General features: G+C 38.9%; 4 protein-coding genes across 5 annotated transcripts; 1 reads left to right on the top strand and 3 right to left on the bottom strand.

The window, feature by feature from the left end:
• Positions 1-6,786: 6,786 nt before the first annotated feature.
• On the bottom strand, positions 6,787-8,029 carry sox32 (SRY-box transcription factor 32). The gene is made up of 2 exons (XM_034145518.1): positions 7,723-8,029; positions 6,787-7,451 (listed from the first exon to the last, which is right to left on the bottom strand). The coding sequence occupies exons 1-2, from the start codon at positions 8,027-8,029 to the stop codon at positions 6,787-6,789; spliced, it is 972 nt and encodes a 323-aa protein (XP_034001409.1).
• Positions 8,030-14,015: 5,986 nt separating this feature from the next.
• On the bottom strand, positions 14,016-16,889 carry mrpl15 (mitochondrial ribosomal protein L15). The gene is made up of 5 exons (XM_034145520.1): positions 16,728-16,889; positions 16,399-16,556; positions 15,893-16,058; positions 14,561-14,684; positions 14,016-14,470 (listed from the first exon to the last, which is right to left on the bottom strand). Exons 1-5 carry the CDS (start codon positions 16,827-16,829, stop codon positions 14,133-14,135), a joined length of 888 nt encoding a protein of 295 aa, XP_034001411.1. The 5' UTR covers positions 16,830-16,889; the 3' UTR covers positions 14,016-14,132.
• A 432-nt stretch (positions 16,890-17,321) lies between these two features.
• Positions 17,322-20,297, top strand: lypla1 (lysophospholipase 1). The gene is made up of 10 exons (XM_034145571.1): positions 17,322-17,394; positions 17,545-17,715; positions 17,878-17,909; positions 18,017-18,082; positions 18,250-18,297; positions 18,377-18,447; positions 18,572-18,645; positions 19,004-19,105; positions 19,641-19,817; positions 19,900-20,297. The coding sequence occupies exons 2-10, from the start codon at positions 17,647-17,649 to the stop codon at positions 19,957-19,959; spliced, it is 699 nt and encodes a 232-aa protein (XP_034001462.1). The 5' UTR covers positions 17,322-17,394; positions 17,545-17,646; the 3' UTR covers positions 19,960-20,297.
• Positions 20,298-20,642: 345 nt separating this feature from the next.
• On the bottom strand, positions 20,643-27,202 carry LOC117496950 (regulator of G-protein signaling 20). 2 transcript variants are annotated; one of them, XM_034148825.1, is made up of 5 exons: positions 27,085-27,202; positions 26,052-26,212; positions 22,691-22,774; positions 22,373-22,607; positions 20,643-21,549 (listed from the first exon to the last, which is right to left on the bottom strand). In XM_034148825.1, exons 2-5 carry the CDS (start codon positions 26,207-26,209, stop codon positions 21,361-21,363), a joined length of 666 nt encoding a protein of 221 aa, XP_034004716.1. In that variant the 5' UTR covers positions 26,210-26,212; positions 27,085-27,202; the 3' UTR covers positions 20,643-21,360. The 2 variants fall into 2 exon arrangements, with proteins under 2 accessions (XP_034004716.1, XP_034004722.1); XM_034148831.1 differs by lacking the exon at positions 27,085-27,202 and adding an exon at positions 26,557-26,777.
• Positions 27,203-27,757: the final 555 nt, after the last annotated feature.

The raw sequence follows: 27,757 nt of genomic DNA, 5'->3' as shown, positions 1-27,757 counted from the left end.
TCAAAAATAATGAACGTTATCTTGTTGATCGCAGAGGTGAAAAACAGCAAATTGCATTCACTTGAGTTTAGATTTGAGGTGCTGACACTTTATTTCAATGTTCTTATACTTCCTGCTTCTATTACACTATAATTCATCAAATAGTGTGTCATATTGTATTTAAGTGAAAAACACAATATAGTTCAATCATACACTCAGGGCTTTCACCTTGTGACGTGTATTATATGGATGGCATACTGTAGCTATGTTGTTATGTAATGGACATTAAAACAAATGTCTTATTGCTACTGTTATGTAATTCTTTTTGCATTATTATTGAGCCATAGAAGCTGCTCTGTAGCAAAGGTTATATTGTCTTGTTTGCAATACTCAATATTTTGAAAGTAGGAGTCTTGCTGGTAATAGAGTATTTTTACAAGTTGTATTTTTCCTCCACCATTTGTTAATTGCGTATGTGATGCAGAGTTTGTTATTTGTGTTCCAACTGGAAAGATAAAAGCAAGAAATTGAAAGTTGTGGAGGTCTCTGGCCACCTCAGGCTGCCTGGTGGAGCTTCCTCTCCAGTTCCTCCACAGGAAGAGTGCTGACAGGGCTGCATGGACTCACAGAGTTCCTTGCATGGAAGCAGAAGTGAGGCCTTGAGTGAGGAGGGGTGCGCAGCGTTGCCCCCATGGGACAACATGATTCAGGCCGGCGAGCCAAGGCGTGAGGCTGCCAATACCAGGCACAGTGCTGCCGTCCTGTAATCACCGATGACATACATGAAGTAGTTTTCCAGATCGTTTTTCCTGTCCTTCCAGCTGCGAGTGGGGCAAACAGCACAGGAAGAATAACACAAGTCGCAGCCAGGCTCAGGGAATGTGGCCTTAACAAACACAGCACAAGTATAAAAAGTTAAAAGGCACACTGCTCTCCTCCTGAGAGCCTCTGAGGGAGGGAAGTGAGGCTACGTCCTGAGAGAAGGTCCAACCTTCCTCAACACCCACACAGACTCAACAATAACCTGCCAATCAAACCAAACAGTGTTTACTCTGCGTTACCTGCCAGGGCCTCAAATCACTTTTCTAACATATATATTTTGACTCTGATTTATCTTTATTGATCTCAGTAGCTTCTGTTGTTAAATAAGCTTTTTCCTGCTAATCTTAATATCTGCAAGGACATGTTTAGTAAGGAACCTGTGTATTGTAGACTTTGCAATTATTCCCATTTAAAGTTAAAGTGAAAAGTAAGTTATTTTCTCCTTTCCAATCTAATCCCTCTCCTGACCCTCACATAAATCGTGTGACCCTTGTTATCTGCTTGTAAAGACAAGATGTTAAATTCTGGCTTTTTCCCACTGTAAACACCTTATCAGAGCATTATAACCAAAGTGATTTTACAGCAGCAGCTTAGCACACAATGTGTTGCCTTCAGGTGCTACCAGCTTGCTTGCATGCACACAGTGCGCTACCTGCTGAGGGGCATGGTGAGCTGTTAGGATTTGACCCTGCTAAGTCAATCAGCAGAGGTGTTAAAGAAGCCACGTCTTTAACACCTAACTAACAGGTGCCCACTGACAAGGCTCTAACTTCACTACAGTGCCACTGGTGTATTGAAAATAAGCATTGTTAGCCTATGCGCAAATGACATAGAGATTTGAATTAGCTGCTGCATAACATTAATATGTTTTTTTTTTGGTTGAATGATAACCATGTGCTTTACCTCTAAGTAGTCTCATTCAGCAGATGCAAACACCAACAGATATAAATGCAGAAATATACTTTGTATGATATTTTTACAACATGAAAAACCCTGTGAGTTTCCTTCAGCTAATGGGGCTAACGTTAGCTTAATTAGCTAGCAATGGAAAATCTACGTGCGACTTCTTAATTCAGCCGGTAAATTGAAAAGTCACCAATAAATATGTGAAGCAGTTGTGTTAACATCTACTTAAAGGATCAATTTTTTTTTATTTACAGAGGTAAATCTGCGTCTTTATGTTTTGCTAGAAACTCTGAGAGAGCAACAATAGCTAAGCAAAATGTCAGCTAACAAAGAGTAAATGAATGGAAGGAAATATAATTGTTTATTTCCTGTTTACTTTAATACTGTGTCATTCCAGCGAAAGGATCGGTAGCATCAAGTTATGGTAATTAAAACCTACAAAGGAAATGCACTTTGACGTAATATCCAAATATGAACACATCAGGTCGATAGGTTTGTCTCTGTATCTGGAATGATCATTAGTCAGTATCCAAAAACTATTAGCCTACGCAGACACACACACACACACACATACACATACACATACACATACACACTGCAGATAAACTCAGAGACATACTCGCAGACTGAGTCATAAAGCACCAGAGGACACTGAGGAAGAAGGTGTGACGGTATTTCCACACACAAATTATCTGGTAGGAAGGACTCTGAACAACACGCTATATTTTATTCCAATGAAGGTATTTGTTGTTAAAATACCTGCATTTTTTACAACTAAAATAATAAATGTGCAGTATTAACAAACATTAAAAACAGCCCAGACACAAACAAACACTTCCAGCCATGTTTGAGGATTGTGTTTGTGTACATCATCCCCTGAGTGTTTGTTGACAGGCGTTAGCGTCTTTGCTGAGAGACTGATAGAGTATTGTATCTGCCCAGCAGGTCACAGGGACACACCCAACTGCTCCATTCTCTTCAGTGTGTCTGTCGGACCCTGTTACATTAATCATCTGTCTGTCTGCCGGCCACTGTCTGTCTGTATCTACACTGGCTAAGGTTATAATAACTACAAATAAGACGTTTTTCTTCTCTGTTCAAACTAGAATGAGACATTGTCCTCCTTATTTGGGGATTTATTTGTACATATATAAAATAAATAGATGTATTATTAATGAAAAGGTTAGTTTACCCACATTTATTTCTAGCCATGCAGTTGGTTTGGTTTGATGTGGACTGGTTTTAATATACTTCTTGCTCCATTATAATACAATGGAGACAAGTGCTCTTTCTCTTCATTGTGCACACTGTTCATGTCCTTGTACTTGCATTCATTACATTTGACACTTTACTACATTTTTGCAAAAAGATATGAAATTTTTTACTGAACTGTTTGAGTATTCTTGATGCTCACTACATTGAAATTAAACATATAACTTCCTGTTTAGTCTGATTACCCAAAGATCTTAAGGTGAGCAGTTTTTGCATAGGACTATTTCTTCATGAGGTAGTCGTGATAGTAGTGAATTATATAGTGGTAATAGATTATAATGTTCTTTTATTGAATTATTGCTGAGTGTTCCCCAAGAGACAGAAAAGTCAAAATGTGGGAACATAAAATCGAAACTATGTTCGTTAATAGATGATAGTAAGAGGACGTTGTGTTTTTCAATCCTTTGAAGTTTTTTCCTGAGCTACAGTCTGCACATGTCTGGATCCTATCTAAAATCCCACAAGATGCAAAGCTGTGAGACATAAAGGTGAATGGCTGCTGAAACTCCAATGGCCTGATGAGGTTATATCTGATGGGCCCAATTAGGGCTTGATTAGAGGTTGAGCAGACTGACGTAATGAAGTGATCAGACACGTTTAATTCAAGCAGAAATTCCTGTGTGTATGAGCAAGGGCATGCCTAAATGTTTATTTTAAGGACAAATCATTTTCCAGTTCCAAATAACTAAACCTTCTCTTTACTTCATTCTTCTTTAGGAAAAGAAACAGTCAAGCATCTCACTTCAGGGCTCATCCTGTTTCAGTTTCCTCAGAAATCCCTGTTGAATAATATTCGGATGAGCATTATCTGCACAGAAGCTCAGAATTCACCCAAAGGAAACACTTGACGACCTTTGTGCAGGAGGTAAGACAAGAACAAACTAATTATGGCTCAGAAACTCTCAAAAATGTTCCAGGTAAGTGAGCTCAAATCTATTCTAGGTTTAATATAAACTCCAGCTATTTGGCTTGTCAATATTGGACACACATACTTGGCATATTTACATTTTTAATCTCTAACAAGAAAAGTATTTTATGGTTGAGGAATCTGTATTACAGCTTGTTTGACATGTTGAAGTTCCTTACATTCTTCAGCAGTGATAAGCTCAAACATGTAGGCCTATGTGTCCATTTCTGGAATACTGACAGAAATAACCTTCCATGGAGATTACATACGTTTTTCGGATGCAAAAATGCAAACAAGAAATCCATTTTACATTTGCAAGAAATGTATTTATAGAAACTACATTTCTGCATCTTATTTACTTAAAATAACTGGGGACTGTCTTAAGACTATAGGTGTTTTTTTGTTAATAACATGGTCTATAAATGATTTAGCGATGCAGGATGAAAATCTCTCAAAATAATGTATTTCAAAGGTTTTAAAACCAGCCAACTAAATCAGGACACAACACAAATTCACTCTCAAAGAGGAGACATTCCCCATTTGTTATCCAGTTCAGCCTCTTCCAACTTTACTCTCAGTTGTTTTATAAAATTTAACAGACCAGAAGCCTGTTAAAACCCAGCTTTGTAAATATTTGACTGAGATATCTGATTTGTCCAGCTGCTATTCTCGTCTCTGTTTATTGTTGATGATATTTTCACCTGAAACACTGATATCATTCCGTTGTTTTTCCTTCAGGAAGTTCCTGCAACTGGTCATTAATTGTTGCTAAGGGGCCGACGTTTGAGAAAAACAACCAGTGCTCTCAGCTCCAGATGCTCAAAGGAGGGAAAACAAGGTCTGATAGCACATAAAACATACACAAAACATGTGTATTTATATGTTTTTAATCGCAGCACATTTCTGCATTTCGCATTGCAGAATGTTTTGTAATATTGTCATGGGAATTGAACTGACGTCAGACTTCTTCCGTCTATTCAGGTGGTGTTTGGATTGCTGCAGGTTTTCACTTTCCTAATCAGCGCCTCTGTTCTCTCCTCCAAGTAAGGCTATCCTTCCTTCAGCCTTCCATTTCCTCATCACCTCCAGATTTCATTTCCATCACTGACTCATTTCCGAATATCTGCTGCCAGCTGTCTTCTCAACTGTATGGTGGAGCATGTTTTAGGTTGGGATATCTTGGTGATAAATTAGTCGCAACTCAAATCGACAGTGCTATCTAGGGCACAGTTGGAGTGAGACCAAAAAAATCCCAGGGTGCACTGATGGTTCACATGACTTTTTTTCGAAGACGTTTACATCAAGAAAAATACTCTTTGCATTGTGGATTTTTGATATAGTATAGTTTCAAAGGTACTACCAATACTAATTTAGGGTCATATATTTTTATGATGGCTTTATAATTATTAATAAATACAGAATCAACTAATAGTTAAAAAGGTCATTGATGGCATAAGTTTTAATATTGGTGTATATATATCTCAATGTTGCCAAAAAAGTCAGGGTGCAACGCTTTCCTACTTTCAAAGGCTATATTATTATAATTTTACACATGCTATATATTGCCATAGAATAGAATAGATTTCTGATTATAAATAGTTGTCCACACATTTACACAAACGTTATTCTTAAGTAACTAAAATCAGTCATGTTTATATGTCATACATACATGCATACACTATTGTTTCATTAAGATATATTGTTTTATTTTTTTGCATTTTCTGCTAGATTATGACCAGATTGAAATGTATTGAAAATACAGAGGAGACATCAGGCGACATGTTTTTATATCAATCATATTTATATAATTGGGCTTTAAGTTTTGTTCTTATCCATTAGAAGAGATGTGTAAATGAAATTAATTATTGAAGACAAATGTGCAGATTTGAAATGGAAATGGACATCTTAACTGACGGGTCTTATCATCAAAAGCCTGTAAAGTCAGTGGAAAATATAAAATTCCAAGAAGTTTAAAATGCAAAAATAAACCTTTGATATTTACTGTATGGGCACATTTTGACCTTGCAGCACCTGACATGTAGGAAGGGCCCAAAACTCATATCTGTCCAGGACAGTTCAACCTCGAGGCTCTGACACAGAAAAAACAGGACAGGGAAATAAACATTTTCCCAAATTTGGCAGCCAAAGTCGAACAAGTTTGGAGATATGGCGATTTTAGGGCATATTTTTAGAGCCTTTGTGAAATGTTTTAAAATGAAACAGGAAGTTGGGAAGTTTATGCCCCTGGCGCCCACCCTGCTTCCCTCTCTGAGCCAAGAAAGACATGGAGGGATAAAAGAGGGTCAGCGGGTGGCCTTCAGTAGAAGGGACACTAGTATAACTGCAACATTGTTTAATGAGTTATTTAAAATCATTTGAAGTCATATTAAGATCTGTTTACCAGTCATGAGGAGCAACTGAATGAAAACTTTTCTGGCTTTGTCTTTTTTCCTTTTTTTTATTGTGATAAACACTCTAGGATGAGACAAGTCAAAACTTAATATTAAGATTTTGGTATCAGTTAACTTTCAGCTCCCTTTTGTAGCATTTATAGGCAGTTTTACACTTTTTTTAGATGGTTTACAACCCACTATGATAATGTGGAGATTCAAGCAGTTATATTATTTAAAATGGTGTCAGTCTGTTTATCCACCAGTCATTTTCAAGATATAATAAGGACATGAACATAAGATTAATTATTTATTGTACAATATAATTACATCAGACATTCAACTTGTCATAAACACAATATAAAGTTCCAGCAGTCTTTATCAAACTATATACAGTGACAGTACAGAAGACATTCAACTTGTCATAAACACAACTTGTCATAAACACAATATAAAGTTCCAGCAGTCTTTATCAAACTATATACAGTGACATACACATTGTTTGTAGTTTTATGCGAGTGAGCGTCCCTCTTGGTGGCTGCTCTGCTGAATGTAGCTGGGATCCACTGACTCCGGCCTTTGAGGGTTTGGACCCAGGTACTGTTCGAACTCGCTGCGGTCCAGATCGTACAGCATGTCCAGCTGAACCTGCTCCAGGTAGAACTCTAGGGAGGGCCCCACAGACAACAGGCACCCGTAAACTGTGCTGGACTCCCCCTGATCCACATGTGGAGCTGCAGCGCTGGAGAAACCATACTGCATGTGCTGACCATCGAAATACCGCTGAGGTTCTGCAGGGTACGCAGGAGGGTTTGGGTACACCCCAGACTTATTTTGGAAAACGTCTGCTGCACACGTGGCTGTGTCTGGATAAGAGTTTGAGTAACTGTTGCTCAAAGGGACAAAGTTAGCTTGGGAGTTTAGGAAAGCTGGTGAGTATTGCTGCTGGTTCTGGAGCAGGTAGGTGAGGTTGTAGGACCCGGGGAAGCCTGAGCCGCAGAGCAGGGAGTGAGGAAGCTCCACACCCTGGGCTTTGGAGCTCTTCTTCGGCTGCCTCCTCCTGCGGGGCCGGTACTTGTAGTTTGGATAGTCGACAGTGTGCTGGACTCTCAGACGCTCCGCTTCCTGCATGTATGGACGCTTCTCCACCAGAGACATGGCCTTCCAAGTTTTTCCTGCAAGAACACAACGGGGTCAATGATTTGTATACTCATCGGTTTAGCAAAATGAACATATGAGCCAACATTTTATGCAACTGAGCTATTTGTAGACCCATTCAAAGCAGGATTAAAGTGGTTTTCATGATATGAGAGATGCTCTAGGCCAAATAACAAAAGAAAAATATAATGTTTTTAAGAGGTAACACTTGTTCTCCATAAGTCCATTTAACTAAAGCAACATTTTTGGTTTTCCAATACATTTCACGTTGTTTATTCAAATTCTTACCGAGTATTTTGCTCAGATCCGTGTTCTCCAGGTCTGGGTTGAGCTGTGCCAGCCGCCTGCGCTCCTCTTTGGTCCAGATGATGAAGGCGTTCAGGGGCCTTCTGACTCTCTGCTGCGTTAACAAAGACTTGACCTCGGGGCTGGCGCAGCTGGAGTCCGAGTTCACTGACAGCGGGCTGGAGGGCCCGGAGCTCGGGGAGCGCTCCTCGATCTTCAGCTCCCCGTCCACGGAGCCCGAGTCCTCGCCCTCGAACATGGCACGGTTTGCGCAAAGTTGGAAAGCGGCGGGGTCGTGGCTGAAATGCATGTTGATGCTACGGATGGTGATGATGTTTTGACTCTCCGCTGTCATACTCCTAGTGATGCAGAGGGGACCGATTTATGTGGGCGCTCCACCAATAGGAGGCCAGGAGGAGTGGATTTAAGGTGTGAATTTCAGGTGTTTTCTCAGGACGGTGATAGGCCCATCTGACGCCCCAATCAACGATAGCACGAAACTTCAGATGGAGAAGAGACGCGAGTCTGTAATAAAACTCAAATGGGCTTTTAATATAACAAAATAACATGTAATGCCCATTTAAAGCTTAAAAGACCATGAACTATTTACATTTATCCATGAAGTCTCGATTCCAAAATAAGAGAAAAACGTGTTTTCCTCTTAAACACAATAACATTGTCTATATAGTAAATGATGAAAGTCAAAGTAGGACTGAGTTTGTTTAGTCCTCCTATAATCACCAACATATTTGACTGCTCCTCTATTTCTGCGTAAATAAAAGAGTTCTTGACATTTAGGAAAAAGTCTAAGACATGTTCCTTGATTCACTTAAACCCATATTAGGGAAATCCAATGACACCTTTGGCTATCAGAGAGAAATGGAATCTAATCAATAGGTCCTGAAAGGCAGCAGGGTATAGGTGAACATCAAAGTGTCCAGGAGGCAGGGCTGGTTACTAATTACATTGTGGCTCTCGGCTCTTATCGGCCATCCACTGTCTCTCTATCAAAGTACATTTTACAGGACAGAAACAAACATGATCAATGCGTGTTTATTGCACGATTACCGCGCACAAATACTTGCCTGATACAAAAACGGATAGGTCAGGTGTGCACACAGGGGCGTGATGAGCTCACATTCAGGACTTCAAAAATACCTGCATGCAAAAAAAAAAGTTCAACGAAATAGGCTGACTGAAGCTTGGGGGTTATAACAAAGAGTATTGAAAACAGTGAACACTCCATTCAGACTCACAGAAACTGAAGCACGATGGCTGCAGCGTTTCTCTTTCAGTCCAGCATTTATTTTTAACAGATTTTCACAGATGTGTTATTTCCAAAATAACACAGCTGAAAATTACATTTTGAAAGTAACATCAACAAGTTAAATTATCATAATAATATTATTTAAATATCATAAGAAATAAAAGTGAAATAGACCATCAGTCACTCTTGAGTATACATAATGAATTATTTATATTATTGGAATGCTATAATATACATTTCTACACATATATTACTAGGGAAATTAAAAAAACATTTATTTAATATTAAAATAAACGAATTATCTTTCAGCACGTTGTTAATGGACAAATAAAGGTTTTATTTCTGGTGACACAAAGCACGAGACATGCAAAAAACTATTGTAAGTCCTTGACTTTTAAAAATACCAAAAATGTACAAGTAGACTTAGATTATTGCGGGAAAATCACATAGAAAATGATGGTAGCCTATAGACTAAAATCCATAAAACAATCAAAAATAAATAATGATAATGCGTGTATTCACCATTAATGATCTCTAGAAACTCTTAAGGTGCATGTGATCCCACTTTAATATAATAGGGTGCCATTACAGGTGCTCGCTTCTTATGGTTTCAATGCATATGTGTCACAACTAACATTAACCAGACAATAGACACCATAATGGTGACAGCGGCGACGTTAAATCTGCAATACACGGACCCACAGTTATACCTGCACCTGCCCTGCTTTGTCCCGGCAGACGAGTCACTTATGTGGTCTATTTAAATTGTAAATACTGTGTATTATGGATTAGAAGGGTTAATACACAAGGAAATGCAGGGCGAGTTTGCTTTTTTTCTGTAAGAAACCTACAGAAAGTGTCCACTGCAATGCGTAAAAGCAATGGCACAGTGAAACGGGTGCAATGTTTATTTTATATTCTTATTAGGAGCATCTTGGACTTTAACCCTGCAGTAGAAATACATCAGGCTTAGTGGATCTTGATATCTTAATTAAAAAAAAAAGATCAATACTGTGACATTCAATAACATGGTGATAAAAGCAACTGTGCTCCTCGTCTCCCTTTGACAACTGGACTTACAGTAAGCCACTTCGTATCAGCCGAAACTGATAAAGTGCCTGTGGCTTTGATGGGACGATTGTATTAAATATCTCAGGAAATCAATATTAACCTTAGAAAATTCTGATTTTCAATGTGTATTTAAAACGGAATTATTTATTCAAATAAGCCATGTATGGTTTGTTATTGTGAGGGGGGGTTGTTTTTCTTTAGGTTGTCAGAATTAGAGTTTGAATCCACATCCACGGCGTTAAACGGCACGCATGCTCCAACACGCCGTGAAAAGCACTAATGGATTTAATCAATTAGCTTGAACGACGCAGCGTGAATACAATAACGTTAGTTTCGACTGAGACTATGTGAACTGAGTCGGCTAAATATTGTTTAGGGTTAGAGGTTAATATGTGAATTCAAAGTTTGGATAATAATCATGTTTTTTTCCCCACTTCCAAACCGTTTATAACTACATTAGTGCGTCATGTGTCCTTTATTCCGGCTCTGTTGATGAATCCTAATCTATAAAGTGACAGTGAGGTATCTTACATTGTCTCATAGCCAAACAAGCAGAATGGCCACAGTACTTTCTGAATGGGGATTGTTCTCAGTGTCTTTCTGATCACAATGTGCCATTGTATTGGACAGTATATATGGGACACTCCTCTCCTTCTTCACTTTGGATCAGTGCTTGCCAAGTTGGCACAGGTGAAGAGCTGGAGAAAAACTCAGCAGGATTTACCAAGGATGATGCTCAGGGTTGGATATTGGCTGGATTTTGAGCACTTTGGGACATTTGTGAAGGAAAAGGATGCTTTGCTGTTCAGTGGAGTATATTTACCTGGACTGGAGCCTTTTTGTCAATGAAGATGCCACAACAGCTGATGAACAATTATTATGGATATATGAGGATTTGCTGACCCTGAAGACATCCACCCACCTAGAAATGAAGGAGTACAAGCCTGAGGCCTGTGGCTTGACCTCCCATAATGAAGCACTGTATGCCTCTGCCACTTCAGTGCCATCCCACCGACTTTCCTTACAGTGGCTCATTCATAGAGAGCTGCATTGTTTCATAGCCGTGAAGGTGTGAAGGGGATAAAATGACCGTGATCTTCGCAGCGAGGGACGGTACTGCATTGTTTTGTATTGTATGGGCACAGCAGGCTAGCATCAAGATACACCGTGTCAAGCCTCAGACACCATTCTATGCAGTGGCATGTCCCCCCCCTCCTCACCCCCTTGCTCCCACCTCCACTTCTTAATCAGGTGTTTGAGCAGATTCAACAGTAGACAGAAGCTATGGGTGCTAGCCTCCACACTCCCCGTGTAAACAGCGCCCTGCCCGGCCCTACGTCAGGCCAGCTGAGAGGATTACATGCCCCCCTGGAGTAGACAGGCTTATTGTAGCCTCATTAGCAGAATACAATGATGCCCCCCCCCCCCCACCTCTGAGCAGAGATAACAGCCCAGGCTCAGGCAGACTTCAAACACACACTCAAACCTGCAGGCCCAGGTAGGGCCATAGGCAGTGTGCAAACTTTAGTGTTTTATCCATCTGACATTCATTTATCAACCGCTGATCAATGTTTGTATTTACATTGTGTTTAATGTAAGGGTTTTCGGCTTTTCCCTGTTTTCACTGTAAATCTGTATTTCTTTTCGTAAATGCAAAAGCTCACATGCCTGCATGACTGAGAGAACATGGATAAAATGTGACGTAAATAGAAATACGAATATGAGAAAGTTACTTGAGAAAGTGTGAGGAAGAGAATTAGTTCAACTTCTAAGGAGGTGTCTTTTTTAATGTTAATATATTCAAGGTTAAAGACACAATTATAGCTTTTTGACAGGCATTTCATTAACCTTTCTTCTCAAAGGCAACCGACAACTGATCAGAAGTGAAAATAATTATCAGCCACAGACATGTAAACATAGTATTTTAGTCTACAAATGAATAATAATGTTCACTTGATATACAGTTCCAAAGAAAACATCCATCGAGTCTTCAGTCTGGCTCTTGAATTGTAGTCACACTTGTTTCTAATTGTATTGCATCTGTCTATCATGCAGACTGGCTAATGAGGCAAAACAGAGAGAAAGAGCACTATTCTTTGTAAATGAGGAATTGTATTCTGCTGATAAGAGTCTTATCTGAAAGAGTCTTCCAGTTGTTTTATTGTTCAGACAGCCAAGCTTTGAATGTAAGTGCCACAGCAGGCCATTTTTTTATGTTAACATTTTTGGACCCAAATATCCCCCTATGTGTAAATCTGATCCTGATCCAACACCTGATCCACACGTCTCACATCCACAGACAGAAGAAAAGACGCCTGTAATTAGCCTTAATTATTAACTGGAACTAGACTGAGACCTGTGAGACACCATGATATCTGTCTGTCTTAAACGGCTCATTCAAGCCATCAGATAACCAAAACAATCCGCTCAGCTCCATCAGCAATGCCTGGATGTTTAATTAAAAAGTGTGAACTGGTTAGACTCAGACATTAGATTATTAAGGCACAAACCAAAGATAAAATTCCTGTCCTTAAAACAGACAAACAAATCTTTTGAGCCAAAGTGAATGACTTGTTTTCTTGTAATTGATAGAGAAATACTTGATTTGATTGCTTCATTCTTTTGTGCAAACTGTCAGCAGCCACACATCCACAGAGTCGATGTTTGTGCTCACTCTTTTTCTCTCTTTCGCTCGTCTGAGACCTGATAGAAATTCAAAAGGATCTGCTGCTTTGAAGATAAGCGCTGTAGTTCTGCCATAAACAATGATTGTGCTGTTTCTTTCCTGTGTCGTGATTTATTTAAAGTATTATGCTGTAAGGATTTGGGCTGGTTTTCCTGGCAGGGCCGGCTGTGTGTATGTATCCACTACTTGTGTGGTTTATTGAATACTTGAGATTCAGGAAAACACTCAGAGAACCACAAGCAAAGCCATTAAAGCTTAACCTTTCTCCCTTATGGTAACAAATGACAAAATGTACAAATACTGTATGAAATACACATTTAAAATGAACCACAATAACTTACTTAAAGTCATTAAAATAACTCGGTTTCAATTTCGTTGTCACTTTTATTCTTACATAATTGAGAGCTGCCTGCCTGGCAGAGTGGACTTTGTATAGAAACACAATGCTTGTGGTCTTGCACACACACACACAAACATATGCTTCCTTTGATAAAGTGTTTTTATACCAGCAGAAATTCTATGGCAGCGTCCCTTAAGACAATATCTGCGTAAAATACCAAGTTATATATAGCGACTGTGCCATTTTGACTTCAAAAAATAAACATGAGCGTAATGGAGTTTAAACACAAGGGAACAATTATCCAGTCCCAAACCTACGAGTGTATTCTGGTACAGGCAGGGTGCAAATGGCCCTTAAGTGTTGATTGTAATATCTCAAAATCTTAATGAGTTTCTGCATTTCAATAAACTGGCTTTCATTTTAAACGACTGTAAACAGTGAAAGTGTGACGGTGGGTGAAAGTAATAAATACCACATCTAGATTTAATTACAGTGAAATCAAAGTATCCATGGCATTTTCATGTCTTAACGGGGGAAAAGTTGTATATGTGTTTGCCTGTGATTGTATTCCAAGAGGATGGAGAGGGGTCTTTTGAACGTCCACACCAGGATACAGCTGCCTATGACTAATTTCAAACTCCCCTTCTAGGGCCGAGGCAACCCATTTCACAAGAAACACACATCACCAGGCATCTGTTTCCTGTTTTCATTCTTTGAGTTATCTTATTTTCCTTATTTCCCCCTCACCTGTTACATTTCACGTTCCTTCCATCATGCCGCACGAGCCCGTTGAAACAAGGCCTTCGGACGTCAGAATACACTCATTCATGTAGTCATGTCTTAGTAGTCAAAAGATAAATTCCTTTTAATGAGATGACAAAACAAATTAAAATATAGTTCAAGATTGAATTTAAAAAGACAAGACTTCTTAATCTTTTTCCACATTTTTTAATAGAAAATGGAAACAACATTTCTTACACATTTTCAACAACCAAACCTCAGTCATTTTCAGATTTTCACCATGAGATACTGTACAATCATATATCTCCTTATGAGCGGTAATACTTCAGAAGTTTCTCATCAGTTGGTTTCAGAATCTTTTTCTCCGCCATGTTAACGACCCAGCCTGGAGCAAGGCCAAAGAAGATCTGTCGAACATCCTTCCTCATGGCGAGCATGTGATACAGTTCATCCTTTGAAATGTCTGGCAAAATGTATCCATACTTCTGTGCCAGGGCTAGCCGGGCCTGCTGGATTTTCTCCGGGTCTGCCAAGTAACCTCTGTTTTCAGCATCTGTGTAAAAGGGAACCATATCCTGCCCTGGTAACATGCGCTTTGGAATGGGCTGCCCACGCAAGAAGAAGGGTACAGGCTTGATGAGAATACCTGCAGGAAAATAGAATATATTTTAAGGCTTTTTATCTAAACAATCTTCCTGTTATATTATGGATGGATAGAGACTGTTTTATTAGTTACCAAGACTTATAGGATCATAGAAACCAGTCGTTATGACCCCTCCGTTCCTCTCAATAGCAGCTATAGCTCCTTCAGATGCTCTCTGAACTTCAATGTTGATTTTTGCAGCGAATCTGTCAGCACCCTGGAACAGAAAAAGCACTTAATATGTGGCACTTCTAGCAGAACAGGGAACAAAAGACATGGGTCGAAAAAAACAACATCTTGATCTGTGACATTGACACTACTGTTATATGGTGCCACCTACTGGCGCAAGATGATCCAGACAGGGTTCATACACTTTTTCACCAATGATTTTCAATGACTTTTCCATGACCTTTACCTAATTTTCCATTACTCTTTCTCAGCGGTACCACTGAAAATGGTTTATTTTAACATGGAACAGGAAAATAAGGTCTGCATATGAAACATGTTGTGCCTATCTAAAACAAATCCAATAGTAGGCTTACTAGCTTCTACAGGCTAAAGCAACTAAAATCTCTCACCGGCAAAATACCTCGACAGTTAAATGCCTAACCTTTTACGTTTCATTACTATACGATACAGTATTTATTATCATTATAGTATTACTATTTCGGCGATTAGATAAAATATAAATTATATTTGATGCAACTTTAGTTACATTTCCATGACTTTTCCAAAACTTTGGGAAAAATATTGTTTTCCATAACTTTTCCAGGGCCTGGAATTAGCATTTTGAATTTCCATGACTTTTCCAGGTTTTTAATGACCGTAAGAACCCTGTCCAGAGCCACACTTTGAACCCTTTTATTACTTACATCGCAGTGGTTGTTTACCAAACTTGCATAGGAGTCAATGTTTTATAAAAAAAAGTTGAAATGTTTTTTCTCTCCTGAAATCTATGGTTTGCTGTCAGCATCAGGTACTTTCTTTGTAGTTGTGTAGAATGTGTTTGATGTATAGAAAATACTGTATGCATGGTACAGCTATACCCCTCACATAATTGGATTTTACACTGCGTATAGTACCGCATCAGTGTGGGCAGGTTATTAGCTGTTTGTCACTTGAAATAGATATGTAAACAGGAGACTTGCTGAAACTGTCATTGGCAACCAAACAAAAGAAACAGATGGGAATACCATTGACAGTTTAGGTTTAAAAACGCCGTGTGTGCAGGATGTCCTGTGACGTGGCAATTAGTAGTTGACCTGGGATTTCTCTAATAATGCTTCTCCCATTGATACTATGACCTGAAGAGACAATTGTGTAACTGATAAGTGTTATTTAAACATTGGAGGAGAGAAAACAGCTGCCTATGTGTCTTTTTATTAATGCTTGGAGCAAACAACTCAATGCTCAATGAGAAATTACCTCATCAACAAGCTGGACTCCATAGTCCCTCTTCAGAGGCTGGATTGTTATCCCTCTGCCGTTCACTAGCTGGGTCAGGTCTATGGGCTGGGAAGGGTCCACACGGCCCAGATCAATCAGGTACTGCAGTCGTTTCAATGACAAAGGTTGGTACTGAGGACGCAGACTGTGGACGACACACAAATATGACATTTATTGGTTGAAATTATTTGAGATAATCTGAATCTTGACACAAATAACAAATAGTATAACAAATAATCCATGCAACACATTCTGTATAATTGCAGCATTAAGCAGCAACAACATTTACAGTATACCACATTTATACTGGCCTTGTGTAGGATTTGGGGGTATTAATATGCATTTCTACCAGATGCACTACTATGATTATCCATGTAAATCTAGTTATGAATCCTTGTGAGAGAAATGTGTTACAATTCTTTACAGACGCATTTCAATGACATAAAATCTATGATCTATGAAAACCTTGACTGTAACTTGTTTACCTGTGTCCTTCATTGTAGCCATATTTTGGAATGGAGAGATAAAAAGGAGTGTTACCCCCTTCAAATCCCAGCCGAGGCCGGTTGCCTCTCTGTCGCTGTCCTTTATGTCCTCGGCCGCTTCTGTTGCCACCATCCTGTCCTCTGCCCAGACGTTTATCCTACAATTAAAAAACAAATGCAAGGGTTTTAGCTAGCTAGCAAATGTATCATCCTATCAAAACAACTGACATATTAGCATTCATCTCCACTGCCAAAACCGGCTAACTAGCTACGTTAGCTAGAGCAGCTGCAAAATATAGCCTAAATACTGATTGAACATTAAAACTTACCGCCCTAAAAGATCCTGGCTCAGGCCGCAAGTTTGCTAAAGTTATCCGCGGGAGATTTTTCAAAATATCTAACGCTTTACCAGGTTTTTTAGGGAAAGACATGTTTCTTTTCCTCACATGTCACTAGTTGCCAAACCAAGGACATATAGGTCATGTGACTGACTTGAGCGGAAGTGCTTCACGTGGCAGATCCAAATTTCAAAATAAAAGGGCAACAGTCAAAATGTGCTACATAAACAGTTGTGTCGTAAAGCATTTTAAGCGGTATTTTATGGTTGGTGAATGTCACTACATATTGGTAACATAGAGGTAGAGAAAAAATACTTGTTTAAAGTTTAATGGGTAAACAGAACAAATAAAACAACACATTTAAGCCCTAACAATTGTGTCAAAGGTCACGACGTGTTTTCTTGTTAAATGTTTATATCACCATTGAATATTGTTCAAATATGATGCTTGTATTGTTTTGTAATCTTAACAAACTGTATTTATTTCTGAGTTGTCGAGTTGTGGTTTGTTGTTATTTCTATGCGAATTAACCTTTATTTAAGTAGCATTGATTGACATTTTTACTAACCAATCGGTGCTCTAAATCGGCAAGGAACTGCTGCTGACAGCCAATCACGAAGTGGAGGGGGCGGGTCTACAACGCATGTCAGTGCAGGTGGTGAGTAGTGTAATTCGGCGGTGTATTATTTTCAACAAAATTCAACTTCTTGAAATAAATGTACCACTGCCAGTAGAAATACGAGGCGGCGGTACCTTGACTTTCATCCTGGGTTCGAGATTTGCCCCTAAACTGTTTGTTGTTTGACAGCCAGAATCGGACAAAGCTCGACACAGATTGACAGGAGGGGATATCGTTATTAGCTTACGCGGTAGCTAACTTGTCTCTTCATATCAGCTGCCTCAGCGCTGTATGTGCGGCAATAGTATGTCAGCGCCTTTACCTGCCATTGTGCCTGCTGCCCGGAAAGCTACTGCGGCGGTGAGTTAACCAGGGAACATTTGCTAACGCTAAGCTAGTTGAAGTTCAACCTAAAGCAACTGTGGGCTCCAATAACTACTCAACTGGTTACATGTAAAAATGCCATCACGTTCTGACATGCCTTAACTTATTCTAACGGTTACCTTCTCTGTTTCTTTACAGGTGATATTCCTGCATGGACTTGGTGATACAGGGTATGTGAAGACAGCCTTTTTTTGTACTCTTGTTGTGCAACAATACTATTGCTGGTCTCTCATAAATACTTTTAGTCAAACTAGTTTAATTTTGTCCCATTTGACAGACATGGCTGGGCAGAAGGTTTTGCTGGTATCAGGATACCACATGTGAAATACATCTGTCCACATGCGTAAGTTTATACAGCATCTATAACATTGCACAATCCTGAATGTCTTATCATCCACTATTATAAATGGTGTAAAAATCACCTTGTTTACTATCGTTTGCCAGAGAATTATTGTCATGTTAAATGATGTTAAGCCAAACTGTGATGTTACTTTTCTCCATTGTTTACAGTCCCACCATGCCAGTTTCTTTGAACATGAGAATGTCCATGCCATCTTGGTAAGTGTCAGAGTATTTGAACATATGTGTGCCATCTTCACATACACAATGAGCCTCACATGATTTCTCTCATGTGTAGGTTTGATATCTATGGATTGAACCCAGATGCAAATGAAGATGAGGCTGGTATAAAAAGAGCGTCAGAGAACAGTAAGTCTTTCAATTTCATTTTATAATAAGTCGTTAGGAATGTGCTGCTATTTTGTTTGAGTTGCATAAGAGCTTGTTAACGGATGCCGGTATGAAGCAAGTGTTTTTGTTAATGTATCCACAGTTAAAGCCTTGATAGACCAAGAAGTGAAGAATGGAATTCCTTCACACAGAATTCTCCTGGGTGGATTTTCACAGGTAAGTGTGGCATGTACGCAGATGATGCGTTACATAACACTTAATGATTCACTGGTTATGCATATAATGTATTCAATAAAACACATTCAGAAGATATTCTCACATAATTACGTTTATGTTTTGTCATTTATTGCACGTACTTAAGCTGCAGAGTCTTGAAAAATACATATTTTACAGTAACTTGCACATTTTAATAAATAGAATATTTGTAACCCCGATGTCAAGAATGTGCTACTTTCTCTAAAATGTACATGTTTAAAGGCGTTATACTATATATAAATATGTAGGGGTGTCAGTAGTCAGATTATTAATATTATCACAACTAAGATTATTTTGTGTGTTGTTTTCTTCTTTCCAGGGTGGAGCGTTGTCACTCTACACGGCTTTGACGACTCAGCAGAAGCTAGCCGGAGTGGTCGCTCTCAGCTGCTGGCTCCCTCTGCGCAAGTCCTTCCCTCAGGTAGACAAAGATTAATTTAGAGGTTTTCAGTGATTCAGTAAACACGACAACAGAAGCTTTTGGTCGGTTCACACAAAGCGCAAAACAATAAATAATAATAATAATGTTGCTGCTGTATTTATGCCTAATTTAGACAAGGCGGCTTTTGGTGCAGCTATAATGTTAGTATATCCCTGATCAATGTGAACAGCATTCCCGAAACAATCATTTTGTTTGCTTGTTGTCTTGATGACAGACCGGACACAGCATGAATTCAGACTTTTTACAAAATGGGATCATGTTGTAGTTATTCATGACATCCTTTAGTTTAGTAATCCCACAGTCAAATTTGCTTTGCGTTGGATGCAAATACAGCATTAGAGAAATGTTAATGTCAAATTATTGACGTTCCCCACTTCTTTTAATTGCTCAAAAACAAAGGTGAAATACCCCAGTAGTTAATTTTATAGTGAATTTCTGTTTAATTGTACTAGGAATATCCCAACATCTTTCATAATAAGATGATAACAATATTATTCATCTCTTCTGTTCACAGGCATCTGCCAGTTGTCCTAACAAGGACATGCACGTCCTTCAGTGCCACGGGGACGCCGACCCCGTGGTTCCCTTTATGTTTGGCAGCCAGACAGCAGAGAAGATGAAGAGCCTCGTCAATCCAGCCAACATCACCTTCAAGTCGTATCGGGGTCTACCTCACAGCGCCTGTCCAGAGGTCAGTGTGGGGAAAGCCACATTTTACTCAGAGGCTCCGGTTCTATACTGAATATATTTAATTTGATTCTGTATGTGTGCAGGAAATGGTGGATGTGAAACGATTCATAGAGAAGCAGCTTCCAGCCATCGGCGATGAATGATCTTGGAGCTGCACAGCACCGTCCGAGTCCTTCGGGTTTGACTCCTCGGACTCCCTGAACCACTTTCTACTTGACAATAAACCACGCTGCTACTCATAGAGCCGGACCGGACTGGGGCTCCATGTTAACCCGGGAGAGACTGATAACGAAAAACAATGCTGTATCCTGACTTGGTGCCACACACAACCCTCAGTGTTAGAGTAACTTTAGTTGCTTGATTGTAAAGCTATGCCATTAAGACAAGCCATTTCCTGCAGGAAACACATGTACTGGAATAACTAGGGCTATACTTTATGGTTTAATTCCTAATATCTCACAATAAATGGCTTGTTGTTAAATGCTCTTTTTTTTGTGTAGTAGTGCTGAAGCAAGTTATTAGTTGATAAAGAAATATAACAAATTTACTAGATAAAAACGCCTCCAGATTTGCTTTTTAAAAATATAAATATATTTTAAATATGCTATGTTGGTGTTTTTGGATTTGTCTTAAAGGCTAAACAATTATGTAAAAACAATAATCGACAGTTCATGTTTTTGCACCCATAATTAGTTACAAAAATCTAAACAAAGCATTTTCAGAGAAAACATTTTTTTTAAGGCAGCCTTATATGCAATCCACATAGGAATTTTTTTTGTAATTTATAGTACCATATGTTGAAAACACACAACTGCAAAAAACAACATACGATTGTGCTTTATTTAATTTGTGAGAATTAAAATATCTATTTTGCACAAATATCTTTTAAAATACACAAATATATCAGTGGTCATGGTCATGTATTTCAGTTTGTTTAAATTAAACATAATATGACTAATATCACAGTATTGAAACACACAGACAAGATCTATTTCCGGTTCTCAGCTCATCGAGTTGTATAAACTTTTTTTCTTTGAGAAGAGCTGAAAGCACCAACATATGAAGTCATTGTCGCACCATCCACGTTAGACCAAAGGTGCTAGTGTAGAAGATCTTATTCCAAGGCACTTTCCTTCTTCATAAGTTACTGTTAAATAAAACCTAGTAGTTTCTATAAGAACTGGATATGCATTAAGGCTCACAATATACCTAAATACAAATGCAGTGCTCACAGATGCATGCTTTCCCTCATTAAACAAGGTAGAAAAGTGCAATGTCAAGCTAGGGAATATATAAAAATATAGATATGTTTTCTAACAAGTAACTGATGCTGAAGCATTTGTTCTTGTTTGCTCCGAGTATTTTGGTAAGCTAATCATGGGTAAATAAACCGCACTTAACAGCTGGGTGACGACCGGTTTTAAGAAGTGGTCATTTTCCTGTCTGTCTTTCTCTAAATAGCGGTACTCCAACAGGAACACAGAACTCCTTCGGGTGGGACGCATGCGCCATTTTCAAAAGCTAAGTGTGTGTCAGTGGTGGGTCTATGGCTCGGGGGGAGGCTCCTCCAGGCTCTTCAGCAGATCTGTGTACGCAGTTGAGTTCATGTAGCGAGGGTATGAGTCTCTCTGCATCAGCGTGTAGATCTGCTGCTGCGCGTCGTCGAACGTGTGCGAGGTGGGCTCCAGCATGTTGCGGTTTATCACTTCTCGAACACGTGAGTCCAAACTGACCTGGAGAAGATGAGCAGGTAAAAGATTGAAGCACTGATTCATGTCATTACACGATTTAGAGCTAACATGATTGATTGAACATATTTATCTTATAGTTGATTAACAGAAAATGCAGGGTGTATACGCACCGTTTCTGCCTAGCTCCTTAAAAATGAAACCATTTTCTATTGCATCAGTCACTAGCATTTATGAGCAACAACCTGTTTATTCTTTTGCCAACAAGGCAGAAAAGCCTGTCTCCTCCAGAACAGCAAATGAAATATACCCAACTTAGTGCTTGTTGTCACATTAAGGAGGGGAAACAGAAATGTGGTTTTACTGACTCCAAGAACACTCATACCAAACTAGTTTTGAACTGAAAAAGCTGTGTTTTTTATATAAAATATGTGCACTGCTCGATAAATCCCCTGTATAAACTTTATACTGCAAAATAAATGTATGTATGTGCAGAGCAACAAAAACAGCTTTTCAGATAAGCGCTATTTCCCAAAATGTCCAACTATAACCTTTGATGAGACAAATAAGTGATTTAATAAACTGTCTTGTGTTCTGGGAAGTAATAAGAGGATTTATTTTCCAAATGTCTTGTATGACATTGTATGGACAAAACAAATTAACACAAGGTTATTAATCAAGAAAATAACAGTTACAGTAGTTTAGATAATGTCTTTAAATTTGCTTTTTATTCCTCGACCCCCAAAATCTTAACAGAACATTTAAGATGTTTTCATTAGTTGATGATTTATTTTTCTGTTGTTCCACTAAACAATAACTCTTTCAAAAACATGCCAGCACTATAATCGCTGTAGTCACACCAACTCACCTCTTTAGGGGACAGGATTGAGATGAAGTCTTCGTATATCTGACGGACTTTCTCCTCCACCACAGTCTTGTTGGTCTCCTTTTTGAGCTCCTCGCAGGTGAGCCAGAACATCATGTTCTCCTCGCTGAACTCCGTCCTCAGGAACTGCCTGAAGCAGCCGCGGCCCGCTGCACTCTTCATCACCTTTTCAAACGACATGGGCCAGGAGCTAGCGTCTTCCAGAGTGGGCTTCGGGCTAAAACATAAAATAATAGATCTGTTGGTTCACTGTTATTTAATTCTCTCTCACACAAAAGGTTCACAGTGTTTAACCATTACCTTTCTTCACAATTGTTGGTTCCCTCTGTCCTGCGCTCAAAAGTGGACCTCTGTATTGTCTCGTCCTCACTCCTAACAGTCAAACTGGAAAAACAAAACAGAAAATAAGGCCATAAATAGCTTCTCATCCAGTTTTGAAACTGCAGCCAACATTTAAATAACTCTCGATTCCTTTAATGTCAGCCTACCTTACTAAAAATAATATAGTTCTGTGAAATCATACCTGTCAAAGCTCAGTAGGCCATTTCTAGCAGTTCATTGTACAAGCTATGTGACTGGACCATAGACTGTATATATAAAGGGACTGGACACATGTTTTTTTAAATGATCTCTATCAGATTGTGCTACAGCGACATTTGACGCACATCTGAAATTTGATTGTAAAATGTAGCATTGCATTCCTCTTCCTAGGAAAAGTGTGCGATTTTAAATACCTATAATAATTTTCTCGCCAAGAGATAGATTGATACAACTCTCATATCTGTACGTCAAATATAAAGGCACAGTTAGCGGATAGTTAGCTTAGCTTAGTTTAGCTTAAATACTGGGAAAGGGGTTTACAGCTAGCCTGGCTTTGTCCAAATATACCAAAAAAATGCCAATTATCAACTTTAAACGTCAGACAGGTATCACAAAATATTGTATTTGTTAACTCCATACAAAAACTGTAAAGTAAAAATAAGATTGTTTTTTTTATCGCACTGTAGGCCTATTATATATCTCTGAATCGGGTGCCTTTTGGGTCTTTACATTTTTGAAAAATGAAACTAAATTTTTTGCATTTTTGATCATAATATCTGGTACTGGAATACTTAAAACTTTGAGAAAACAAATGTTCCCACCTCAGGCACAAAATATATATAATTACTACAGTAGGAATTTCCTTGAAAAGATGTGACGGGGTTGAAGTTTTTGGCAAAAATAGCCATGAGACCTTGTTTAGTATAAGACAGCACATGGAATTTAAGGACATCATAAAATTGTAATATTTTGCAAAACTATTGTTTAATTTTTCCTAAATAATTGTTTACTATAAGTAATTCATACAACAGAGTTGAAATGTTGAGCTTGACAATCTCAATCTGACAATAAAAAAATGAAATATAGGTAAGAAAAGGCACTGACACAATTCTGTGATGTCACTCCCTCAATGCAGATGTCACATGGACTGATCCATTATTTTAATAGGGGGGTAAAATGTATAGCGTGACAGGGTTGAAACAAACTGGGGGACGAGTGTCAATAGTGCAATTTCATAGATAATTCATGTATATTTTCAGATTTTTTTTTCTCAGTTAAAGTACACACGCATTATGATTATATTAGCATCAAAATGTTGGTATAATTGGCAATTGTTATTTGTTTAATATTCAATGAATATGTGATGATGCTCAGTGTGGACATGCAAAAATGTGTGTTGTCTACTACAAAGACAACTAATTATTATAAAACAAAAACTATATATATATATTTAGTTTTACATTGTAATGCAAAACACCCTGTTCCTTTAATTCAGTGCTTTAAAAATACATGTTGTAGTTTCCTTTCATTTAAAATCTTTGAAGTAAGCTTGGGGGACACAAAGGGCACCCGATTCAGAGAATCACCTTATCGCTGCAGTTGCCAGGAAGAATAACTTGGCTAGCAATACAATAGTATATCTCCATTTTGTATATTTACTGCAGGCCTAGTATACAGTACCATACTGGAGGGACTGCATTTTGTTTGTGCGACATTTGAAATAAAAGAACACCTACAGTAGATTCAGGAAGCTCTGCTGGGAACCTTTGCATAAATAGTAAAATGATAAACTGTCCACATCGTCCTGTAGGGATTACCTATGCGTAATTAAAATGTTCCCATCACCTGATGTAGCATCTGGCTGTACACTAATTGGCTCAGATGAGAGTCTGCTGTGAACCCCCCACCCCACCCCCCCTCTGGGAACCTGTTTGTAGCTGTGCAACAATCAGACGCAATTGATATACATTACTCATCCCCAGTGGAGTGATTTAACACAGCACACAACAGGTTGGCTGTCCTCAGAGGAAGCACAAGAGTACGTTGGACAATTCAAAACATGTTATACCCCCTGAGGCCTCCGTCCAATGAGATCCAGCGTGGGTCACAGGACCACTGTGTTCCTGTTTTTCTGGGATGGTGGTGTGGGATGGTGTTATTGAATGGGTGGGAGGATGGAGGCAGAGGAAGTCGTCTCCACTACTGAGCTGGTACTGTTTAATGAGGCCAGGAGGGACATCTTAGTAAAATGATGCAGTTTGCTGATGCTGTGTCCAGTTACATTTAGTGTGTCACAGGTCTCATGTGTGGTTTTCCACTGGACTTAAAAAACAACAACATACAAGTTACGAGTCTGTTTGCAAACATGTTGAAGTGACAAGATTTGATATGAAGGAAACCTTACTTGGATAGGTTTTGTCTCCTGCAGTATACTTCTAAACAACACACCCTTTGGATTGCATGAATATAAAGTTAAACATATTTTCAATATAAATAAAACTTCTAAAGCCCACACATTCTAAAACATTTAAGTATGGCAGGCATGACAGGAAATGTATGTCTAAGAACAAAACATTTTTCAAAACAGCTACCTTTCGAGTTAAAATCTATATTCTTTTATAGGATTGTAATGGGTCAAACCCTAGTACAGCTGATATTATTGTGTATGATGTGTGATCCATCATTTGGCAAAGGCCAGTAAGGGATACACTTATATGAAAAATTACCTTAGTCTTCAATGATTAAGACTTAAAAACCTACATATCGATGAATGTCCAATTATTATACCAGTTAGCCTAAGCCGTGTATCATATTTTTAAAACTATGCTACAATAAATTACTTTTCTTACAATTCATTGATTGATCATTATGTCTGGAAATGGCTGTTTATCGTTAAAAAAAAGACTTGTTTTGTACAACCACCAAGTCCAAAACTCAAAGATATGTATTAACATTAATACAGTTTAAAATATAAAAAGCAGCAATTATAGCCAATGTTTAATTAATCAATTATCAAACTATCAAATTGTTGCTTATTAATACCCTGTAGTCCATATTGATGAATATAATTATGTTTTGGGCTATTCTTTAGATGTTTTTGCATTGTATTCCCCCGTTTGAAACAGGACTTCAAGAATATTAGACAGCAACTGCATCATCTAAAAAAAAGGGTATTCTCATTTTTTACAAAGATAGCCTTTTTCAACATACTGTCTCCAGTTATCTCTCAGTTAATATTTGTGTGGGGTAGATGTATTATTAAAGGCTACCCAAAATACAGTAAATGGGCCTTTTCCCCCACATATCTCCCATGTACAGCAGTGTGAGGCAGGGTTTTTACCAGGAGCAGCTACAGCAGCAGCACCAGCAGAAGCAGCAGGCGTTAGAGGCGTTGGTGGGGGTGTTTCCCATTCTGTGGCGCGCTTGGAGGACACTGGCAGCTGCTTCCTGATGAACCTGCATCTGTCTCTTACGCATCTCCACCCGCTCCGAGCCCATGGACTGCGAAGAGAAGAAGACATGGAGACCACAGTGAGGTTTTTTTCTTTTTTTACCGCATCAAGCTGGCGCATTACGCACACAAACATCCAAGACATCACAAGAGATTAAGAGATGACAGGAGGCCTGGATCTGTCTTAAACCTGATTTAATAAGCAATGAAAGGCCAGATAATCCTGTAAAGGAAAGTGGTAACATGTGTACGCACGAACACTTCATGATCATGACGAGTGGGGTCAACTTCTGTGCAATGCATCCTCAATAAATCGACATTTCCCGATCAAGAAATGAGGCGTATGGTGCGTTTAAGGTGCATATATCGCAGTTGAAAGCTCGAGATGTCCTACCGGTTTGATGGTTCATGCTGAATGCAACAAAAAAACAAATTGTCATGAGCAACAGCCGCCTTTCTCTGTCCTCCTCGCTCCCAGTCTGTGAGGGATGAGCAGTAATGATAGCGACAAGGCGTTACTCTTGGACCGCAGCAATCGCATCCATCAGTCGCATCTTCGGGAGGATGCACACACACACACTCATACACACTCATGCATGATGTTCGATTCGAAGCAATCCCCCTAAAGCAAGCAGTGTGCAGCCATTTATAGAAACATAATTACATTATTTGATGAGAAAAGCTGATAATTTTACAGTCAGATGGTTTTCTGGCCAGGCAGAGAGCAACAGATCTACATTATGTTTAAACATCGTTATTATTATTTAAATACACACCACAACACGCACAAATGGAAAAATATGCCTGGAATATTCACATAAAGATGCTCCAGCCCAACTGTATCATTTATCCCGTTTATTGTATTAAAAAATGCACAAATGCGAGTAATCATTCCAAAAGTTGAATCTGAATGTCTACTCACTGTGTCACCATGAATGCCAGAATGCAGGAGATTTGTTTGCCTCGATCACATCCGTCAGCCTCGACTTGATACAAACTGGTTGGTTTCTCTTCTGCGCGCATGCGTTTCCTGCAAGTGTGAAAATAATTTTCTGCGCCCTGTGCATTAACAGCAGAACAGAGTGTGCGCCTCCTGTTTACAGCAATGGCTTCTGCAGGACTGAGGCTGCCAGACATTTAAATCCACAGATTATATTAAGATTCCATGTGTTTGGGTACTGATGATCTGACACTGCGATGATTTGAGTGGAATACATAAGCCCCATTAAAATCCCAAGAGATCATCCATAAATAAAAATAAATAAATATCGCAAGGTATTTTCTCCAGACTGCGCAGTTGTCTGTTTTGAGATGCATTCCTTTTAAACCGATGGTCATGTGCAGATGGGAATACGTTCTGTGCGCCAAGGTACTGAAGTATTCAATTAAACATCTGGAAAACCACAATTTACACATCAGCAACTTCACCTTTCCTGACGCACACATGAGGCGCAGTACTGCCTGCATCCACCAGGGGGCAGCAGTGTTTCATTTAAACCGTTATATTCAGAGTTTATGATTTAAACAAATCAGACATATCACTGCGTTAGTATACATTAACCTCATTAACAGTGTCAAACAAACTTATATTGTTC

The sequence above is a fragment of the Trematomus bernacchii genome, unplaced genomic scaffold, assembly GCF_902827165.1.
Source record: "Trematomus bernacchii unplaced genomic scaffold, fTreBer1.1, whole genome shotgun sequence".
In the NCBI taxonomy this organism is placed as follows: Eukaryota; Metazoa; Chordata; class Actinopteri; order Perciformes; family Nototheniidae; genus Trematomus; species Trematomus bernacchii.
This window is presented reverse-complemented; position numbering and strand designations above follow the sequence as displayed.